The sequence below is a fragment of the Coffea eugenioides genome, chromosome 8 (assembly GCF_003713205.1).
Source record: "Coffea eugenioides isolate CCC68of chromosome 8, Ceug_1.0, whole genome shotgun sequence".
In the NCBI taxonomy this organism is placed as follows: Eukaryota; Viridiplantae; Streptophyta; class Magnoliopsida; order Gentianales; family Rubiaceae; genus Coffea; species Coffea eugenioides.
This window is the reverse complement of record NC_040042.1, coordinates 37101383-37110783: the sequence shown is the minus strand read 5'-3', so window position 1 is coordinate 37110783 and position 9401 is coordinate 37101383. Positions and strand designations below refer to the sequence as shown.

At 37.4% G+C, this 9401-nt stretch overlaps 1 protein-coding gene and 1 non-coding gene across 2 annotated transcripts; one reads left to right on the top strand and one right to left on the bottom strand.

Moving 5' to 3' along the window:
- Window positions 1-7077: 7077 nt before the first annotated feature.
- On the bottom strand, window positions 7078-7829 carry LOC113780673 (the record flags this gene model as incomplete). Its single annotated transcript, XM_027326453.1, has 2 exons — window positions 7078-7081; window positions 7192-7829. Coding segments are annotated over 2 exons (642 nt in total), but the record flags the coding sequence as incomplete, so codon positions are not given.
- Window positions 7830-8748: 919 nt separating this feature from the next.
- Window positions 8749-8855, top strand: LOC113781868. Its single transcript, XR_003469767.1, has one exon. It is a non-coding gene; the product is annotated as a small nucleolar RNA R71 (small nucleolar RNA).
- The last annotated feature ends 546 nt before the right edge of the window (window positions 8856-9401 follow it).

Genomic DNA, 9401 nt, shown 5'->3' with positions numbered 1-9401 from the left:
AATAACCCTTATGTGATCTTTCCATTAAGTTCAAGTACTCATAATATCAAGCAAAGAAGAGCCAAGTATACCATAATTTTACCAATTCAACTCAACTTCTTATTTTTATCCAATTTCGCAAGCAAGCAACTCCTATAGTCAATAAAGATGCTAACTAATCTCATGATCAACTTCTTATTTTTCTTAAAGAGGGATTTAATTTACTTTTTTTTTTTTCATGTATATATTTTAAGGGTTAAATATTACTTAAGTTGTGAAAAATGCCTTTTGACGCGAAGATCAACATTTTTAGATGCAGATCCCCGGTTACTCAACATTTCACATACTCAAGTTGCTTTGCATACTCTTAATTCAAGTACCTTTTTACGCGAATGTCGACATTTGTAGATGCCAACCCCCGGTTACTCGGTACGAGAATCATTGGAGTAGAATAACCATTTTTTTTTTAATATATATATATATATATATATAAAATAAAATTCCCTCTAAGAGTAATCATGAGAAGAGTATGACACTTATTAACCATATTAATTTCTTATCTTATAAAATTAGATAAAAAGAAGAATTTTCATCAAATATACAAAATATAGGCATAATTTTCTCCACTTTACTAGATATACTTTCCTATAGATGTAAAAATTATAATCACATAAAAATCATTTCCAAATTTCATGAGAAAAGAAGTATCAAAACCGCATATATTTATTTCAAAAGGATAAGTGACAAAATTTTATTTATTTATTATAGTTAATAACATATATATGTATAAGGTTTTGGAAAAATTTTGACAGAGTCTCCCCTTAAAAGTGGACTAAATCTCCCTGCCAGCAACCACAAGAAACACCATTTAAGCACAAGAATTATATCAAACACAACTAAAATCACAAGTACCACACATTTCTTCCCCCACACTTAGAATACACATTGTCCTCAATGTGTAGGGAAAGAAAAGAAAAGAAACAAAAGAAAGGAACAAGTGACTCCCCAAGTGAGATGACTGCAGTCCAGTGAAGCCTTGAATCATGAGTCATCGACCGCTCAACCATCCACAGTCAACGATCTACTAGTTACTGCCACAAGTTCCAATATTCAAAATAAGGAATGTAAGTTAACATTTTTCAAACAAAAGATAAAAATAACAAGCAAACAAAAGAAAAGCCAGCCAAAGGGCAGCCTCAATCATCCTCTTCATCGTCATCTTCATCATCATCGATGGGAGGTGGGCGTGTGCCTAAATGATCTTCAATTCGGTCCAGGCGAGTATCCATTCTGGCTAAATGATGGTCGATGTCGTCCAAGCGACCGAAAAGCCGCTGCCAGTTGGTCTGTGGCGGAGGAGGAGGTGGTGCTGCAGTAGATGGTCCAGCTCCATCGCGACCATGTCTAGCCTTTTGTCTCCGCTCCTGAACAGGGCGTGGAATGTCTCCCGTGCCAATACCAAGGCGGCGAAGAGTAGTGATAGTCATCTCAGCACGTGGTGGAACATACTCCCGCCGCATGCCTTCCAAGGGAACTTCAAAACGGGGGAAGATTAAAGTCAGTAGACGAGGAAATGAAAGTTTGAAAGAAGTTGTCTTACGCCTCGCCGTAGACCTAATGTGGCTGATGATGATGTTCGGCAATGAAATTCGAGCATACGGGGAAGTTCGGTTGTGGAACATGTAATCAAGGAAGTAAATATCGCTCTTGCGAACCTCCGTGTGCCCCGTCTTCTTTGGGATGACATTGTGAGCCATCATGTAAATGATAAGCCGATGACGAGGTTCGAAGACATTCGCCAAAATGGTCTCCTTTCTTGTAGAGCGAAAAGGCTGGTACTCGAGACCAAATCTGGCCATGGCCAATGATGGATCCCACCTCCTATTCGGGGGAACAAACTCCTTCTTCAAGTCTACTGGACGTCCGTCATCCATACACCCCAAAATAGCAGCCAAATCTTGCCGTGACAAGGTGATTCGTCTTCCACGCACCCAGGACTCAATTATTTCTCCACTATGGCGCGCCTTACTTTCAATGTTGGCGTAAAACTCGCGCACCAGGTCTGGGTAGTAATGGTTTGGAAGGGTGAGAATCGGAGCCCATCCTAGCTGAGCAAAAGCTTCTGAGATGTTGTACATCATCTCAACTGGTGGACTGACGTGCATCTCAAACAAAAACTCCAAATTAGCACGCGCCTCATGCCACTCCTGATTCCTGCGAGTGTTGAACCTAGCACTGTCAAATACCGATCTTCCCGCTCCACGGGAGGTGCCCTCACCAGGTCGACGGTTAATTGGTGGAGGAGAAGGTGAATTCTCCTCTTCAGTCACCTCCATCTCTTCATTAACCTCCCTCTCCTCACTACTAGAGGATGAAAGTACCGCTCTTCTTCCTCTTGGCATAGTACCTAAAAAATATTTCAATTATTCACATGTACTACAACTCATTTTTTTGGCAACAAAAGTTCAGCATTAATCCAAATAACCTCAAATACAATTGCTCAAGTTCTAATCATTCAATGATCGTACAAGACATATTTTCTGCCTAAAGTTGCCCAAAATCACCAAATTACACAAGATATGTATCAATTATAATTCAATTAGTGAAAATAGGAGCAATTATGATTATAACTATTTAGAATTAACAATAATAATATGCTTTTAGCTATACTCATGTTTAGGCAAAAATTAAACTAACTAACTCACCAAATCAACCAAATTACTCACTATACACAATGCACATGCTTAAACATCATCAACTAACCCTTTTTAACCATAATTTAACATCACCAATGGCTCAAAAACATCCTAGTTCCTTTTTCCAATTTCATCTAAATATAGCAATTGTGAATTTTAAAGTACTTGAAAACCAATAAATTGCTACATTTAAACATTTAAACATGCTTAAACAATCATAATAATCATGAATAAAATCAAAAATAGCCATGAACCTCATCAAATTTTCGAAATTAAAAGATGTCAGATAGCTCAGGATAAAAAATATGAACTTCTAAAATCAAAAGATTTGATGAAGAAACTTACCTCAATCACGTAGAAGGATGTTTGGTGATGCTAAAAATGCAAAAAGCCCTATGAAACAACCTCCAATTGACCTCCAATTGAAGAAATTGGAGTTTAAGAACCCTAACCTTCAATGCTTCAAAAACCTGATTTTAAGTGTTTTTCTTGAATTTTAATCGGTTAAAAAGGTTGTATGAAGCTCAAAAGGTGTTGGGGTGATGATTTCTAGCAAGATTATGGAGTAAAAATGAAGATTTGTGAGGTGGGTAGAAGAGAAGAAGAAAAACGCGCCTGAAAAATTAAAAAGAGAGGAAAAAAATGAAGCTGAAATCGCGTTTCTGAAGGCTATATTCAGACACACAAAACGCGACTCAAAACGCGCCTTCAACTCGCGTTTCTGAAATCGCGTTTTCTTCCCAAATCTTGCAGCACTTAAAACGCGACTGTGTTTGAAAACGCGACTTAGAGTCGCGTTTCAGAAGTCGCGTTTTTGAGCCTTGATCCAGGCTTGAAAACGCGATTTCCATTAAAACGCGACTTTGGATCGCGTTTTGAAGGCGCGTTTTCTTTTCTGCAGTTGCAGAATTGAAAACGCGATTCTGAGAAACGCGACTTGTAGTCGCGTTTTCTTTGAAAACGCGTTTTCTGCTTCGATTTTTAGCAGAATTTCAACTTTTGAAAAATTACATAAGGTACCCCAATGACTCAAAATGCACCATAGATCATTTGTTTGCCAATTTTAATGACTGGAACAAATGTAAAACATTAAAAACATGCATTTTACCCCTTTATAATGAATCAAAAACACCTTTAATGCAAATCGAGGGGTTGAGTTGCTTGATCAAAGTTTGCCCTTTTCACCTCAAATGGTCATTCTTGCTTCCATTTGCCAACCCTATCACACAAAAACAACAAATTAACTAAAACACTTATTCAAATCACAAAATCACACCAATTTAACACATATAACATAAACATTGGGTTGCCTCCCAATTAGCGCTTTTATTTATAGTCGTTGGCTCGACTCACACATTCAGTTTCTTAATTTGAAGAAGAGTCGCCCAAAAGATATATGAGTCCTTTGGGTACGATTTCACCTGCCAAGTAGGGTTTCACTCGTTGTCCATTGACCTTAAACCTTTCATTTCTTGAATTTGCCAATTCAACCGCTCCATAGGGAAATACTTGAGTGACTTCAAAAGGTCCAGACCACCTTGACTTTAATTTTCCTGGAAATAACCTCAGGCGTGAATTGAATAAAAGCACTTTTTGCCCTACCTGAAATTGTTTAGGAATAATGTGCTTGTCATGCCAATATTTGATCTTTTCTTTGTAAATTTTGGCATTTTCATATGCATGTAACCGGTGTTCCTCCAATTCACTCAGCTCAAGTAATCTCCTTCCACCTGCAAGATTAAAATCTATATTAATTGCTTTAATAGCCCAATAAGCTTTATGTTCAATCTCTACAGGTAAGTGACAAGCTTTTCCATAGACTAAACGATACGGCGACATCCCTAAAGGAGTCTTAAATGCCGTTCGGTAAGCCCATAGTGTGTCATCTAGCTTTGTAGCCCAATCCTTGCGTGATTTATTCACGGTTTTCTCCAAAATGAGCTTTATCTCACGATTAGCTAGCTCTGCTTGTCCATTGGCCTGAGGATGGTACGGGAGTGATGTCTTGTGCCTACAGCCATATTTAAACAATAAGGAATCCAGTTGTTTGTTACAAAAATGTTTTCCTTCATCACTTATTATGGCCTTAGGTATACCAAATCTACAAAAAATATTCTTTTTAAGGAATCGGAGTACAACCTTAGAGTCATTAGTAGGTGAAGCGATTGCTTCTACCCATTTAGAAACATAATCCACTGCTACTAAGATGTACCTATTATTAAAAGAGCTTGGAAATGGTCCCATAAAGTCTATACCCCATATATCAAATAATTCAACTTCTAAGAAGGTAGTTAGGGGCATTTCATTCTTTCGAGATATATTTCCAGTTCTTTGGCATGCATCACAACTTTTAACATATTCCCGAACATCTCGATACATAGTTGGCCAATAAAACCCTGATTGCCATACCTTTGCCACAGTTTTTGAGGTGCTAAAATGTCCACCTGTTTCAAGGTTATGACAATGATATAAAATATTATGTACCTCGTTTTCAGGAATACATCTACGTACCATACCATCTGCACAATGTTTATACAGCAATGGTTCCTCCCAAAAGTAACTTTTGACATCATGTAAGAATTTCTTCTTTTGATGGTAATTAAATCCCCTTGGAATCTCTCCACTTACCAAAAAATTAGCAATATCAGCATACCATGGAGAATTGATAATTGCTAGGACAAACTCATCCGGGAAATTCTCTTGAATAGGAACTTGATCCTTGACTGGAATATATTCTAGACGTGATAGATGATCCGCTACTAGATTCTCTGTTCCCTTTTTGTCTTTTATCTCCACATCAAATTCCTGCAATAAAAGAATCCACCGAATTAGTCTTGGTTTTGCATCTTTTTTATGTAACAAATATTTAAGAGCCGCATGGTCCGTATATATAATAACTTTCGATCCTACTAGATAAGATCTAAATTTATCCAAAGCAAATATCACTGCCAGTAGCTCTTTTTCTGTAGTTGCATAATTGAGTTGTGCTTCATTTAGCAACTTGCTAGCATAGTAAATGACGTGCAACCGTCCTTCTTTCTTTTGTCCCAATACTGCTCCAACCGCATAATCACTTGCATCACACATCAATTCAAATGGTAGTGACCAATCAGGCGAAGTTATAATTGGGGCAGAAATCAATTCCTTCTTCAACCTTTCAAATGCAACCAAACAATTGTCATCAAATTGAAAAGGAGAATCTTTACATAATAAATCACATAATGGCTTTACTATTTTAGAAAAATCTTTAATAAAACGTCTATAAAAGCCAGCATGTCCTAAAAAACTCCTTATCCCTTTGACATTGCTTGGGGGTGGCAATTTTTCGATGACTTCTATTTTGGCTTGATCCACCTCAATTCCCTTGGAGGAAATCTTGTGTCCTAAGACAATTCCTTCTTTTACCATAAAATGACATTTCTCCCAATTCAGTACAAGATTTGTTTCCTCGCATCTCTGCAAAATTAATTCCAAATTATGAAGACACTGATCAAAAGATGAACCATACACAGAAAAATCATCCATAAATATCTCCATAATTTTCTCAATATAATCAGAAAAAATAGCCATCATGCATCGTTGAAAAGTTGCAGGAGCATTGCATAAACCAAATGGCATTCTTCTAAAAGCAAAAGTGCCATAAGGACATGTAAATGTGGTCTTCTCTTGATCCTCTGGAGCTATAGCTATTTGATTATATCCTGAAAAACCATCAAGAAAACAGTAAAATTCATATCCAGCTATTCGCTCCAATAATTGATCAAGAAATGGTAAGGGAAAATGATCTTTTCTTGTTACCGTATTTAACTTACGATAATCAATACACACTCTCCACCCTACCACAAGTCTAGATGGAATTAATTCATCATTTTTACCCACGATTGTAGTCATTCCACCCTTCTTTGGTACCACATGAATTGGACTAATCCAAACACTATCGGAGATAGGAAAAACTATACCTGCGTCAAGCCATTTAAGAATTTCATTTCTTACCACCTCTTTCATGTTTGGATTGAGTCTTCTTTGTGTTTCCACCACTGGTTTGCAATTGTCCTCCAATAAAATTCGATGCATGCATATAGAAGGACTTATACCTTTAATGTCTGAAATTGTCCATCCAATTGCCTTCTTATGCCTTCTTAGAACTCTTAACAACTTTGCACATTGTTCATCATCAAGGTCAGCACTAACAATTACAGGTAAAGTTTTATTTTCTCCAAGAAATTCATACCTTAGATGAGTCGGAAGTGGCTTGAGCTCTAACTTTGGAGGTTCAATTTCTGAAGATTGTGAAAACCCTTTTCCTTTGCCAAGACTTTCATACAAATTACCCCTTTTATAAGGTGCTTGAAAATCCAAGTACTTGGCCAATTCTTCAATTTCTTCACAAACATCTTCTTGCTTACCTAAACTCATTAAACAATACTCAAGAGGATCTAAGTCAAAGTTGGCTTGACTCATCTCTTGGGTTAGTTTATCAATTGTGCCAATAGAATAAGCATGATCGGTAAAAGACGGGTATTTTTCCATTTCATTCAAATTAAATTCTACCTCTTCTTCACCTACTTGAAACTTAAGCTTGCCATTTTTGACATCAATAATAGTACCTGCAGTAGCTAGAAATGGTCTACCTAGAATAATTGGCATAGATATATCTTCTTCCATATCTAATACCACAAAATCTACTGGAATGATAAATTTTTGAACTTTTATCAATACATTCTCCAACACTCCCAATGGATATCTAATAGACCGATCCGCTAGTTGCAAAGTAATATTAGTGCGTTTAAGCTCATGCAAACCCAATTGTCTAGCCACCGTTAAAGGTATTAATGATACACTAGCACCAAGATCACACAAAGCCTTAGAAAAATCAACGTTACCTATGGTGCAAGGTATAGAAAAACTCCCCGGATCCTTCAACTTCGGTGGTAGCTTATTTTGAATAATTGCACTACATTCCTCCGTTAATGCTATTGTTTCGCAGTCTTCCAACTTTCTTTTTCTAGTCATGATTTCCTTGAGAAATTTAGCATAAGATGGAATCTGCAAAATAGCATCGGCAAAAGGAATGTTAATGTGCAATTGTTTGAAAAGTTTAACAAATTTTTCAAAATCTTTATCAAACTTATTTTGCTTTAATCTTTGTGGAAATGGAACCGCAGGGGGTATTGGAATGGTAGTGGAAGATGATGGTTGCTTTTCTCTTGGATTCTCCCGACTATTTTCCTCCACAATCGCCTCTTGGTTCCTCTGCTTTTCTTCTTGTTTTTCATTCACATCTTTCTCAACTTCCTTCACTGGAGGATCTTCTAATTGTCTACCACTACGAAGAGTAATGGCTTTCACATGCTCCTTAGGATTGACCTCTGTTTTGCTAGGTAATTCTCCTTGATTTCGATTATTCAAAGAACTAGCAATTTGACCAATTTGGACCTCTACATTCCTGTACATTGTAGTGAGTTGGTCCAACCTTCCTTCTACTCGCTCAAATCTGTCCGAGGTAACTTTTGCAAGCTTTTCCACTGCCATCTCCCAACCAGGTTTAGTTTCAGCTTGTTGTTGCCTTGATTGAAATCCCGGTGGATTGATTGGCCTTGGTTGATTTCCTTGATCCTTCCATCCGAAGTTTGGATGATTTCTCCACCCCGGATTGTAAATATTCGAGTAGGGGTTATTTTGAGCATTACGATTGTAATTATTGACGAATTGTACCTGTTCAGAATCAACACACTCATTACTATCATGTTCACCTCCACATATAGAACAACACGCTACATGTGCATTAGATGAACTTGGACCAACTCCACCTTGTCTATTTAGCAACTTCATCACATTATTCATTTGAGCACTCAGCATATTGAGAGTGTCCATTTCTATCATACCTGCGTGACGTCTTGTATTACCTTTCTCATTGGCCCATTGGTAGTTATTTGCTGCCATTTCTTCTATCAAATTATGAGCCTCTTGGGGTGATTTACCCATTAAAGCTCCACCTGCAGCTGCATCGATCATAGTTTTAGTAGAAAAAACTAAACCATTATAGAAGGTTTGTATGATTAACCATTCCGGCAGTCCATGATGTGGACATTTCCGAAGCAAATCTCTAAACCTTTCCCATGCTTCATATAATGATTCTCCTTCCATTTGACTAAAACCAGTGATATCCATTCTAAACTTAGCAGTCTTACCTGGTGGAAAATACTTATTTAAGAATGCTCTTGATAGTTCATCCCATCCAGTGAAAGTATTAGGAGCATGAGAGTGTAGCCAAAGTTTGGCCTTATCTCTCAATGAAAATGGGAACAACCTTAGTCTTATAGCATCATCACTAACTCCATTCATTTTAATTGTATCACAAATTTCCAAGAATGTAGCTAAGTGTGTATTAGGATCTTCTACTGCATTACCTCCAAATTGAGATTGTTGAACCATTTGGATAAGTGATGGTTTAATCTCAAAATTGTTAGCATTTACCGTAGGCCTTACTATGCTTGTTTGAGATCCTTGTGTTCCCGGTAGAGTATAATCTCGTAGAACTCGCCTATTTTGGTCATTTTCCGCCATTTCTTCTTCAAATGGTAGTTCTATCAAAATGTCCTCTATCGGTTGCCAAATCTCTTGTTCCTCTTGCTGTTGTGTGTGCCTCCTTTGTCTACGTAGTGTCCTCTCAATTTCTGGATCGAAAGGTGTAACTTCCCGAGACGCCCGGTGCATACACTACAA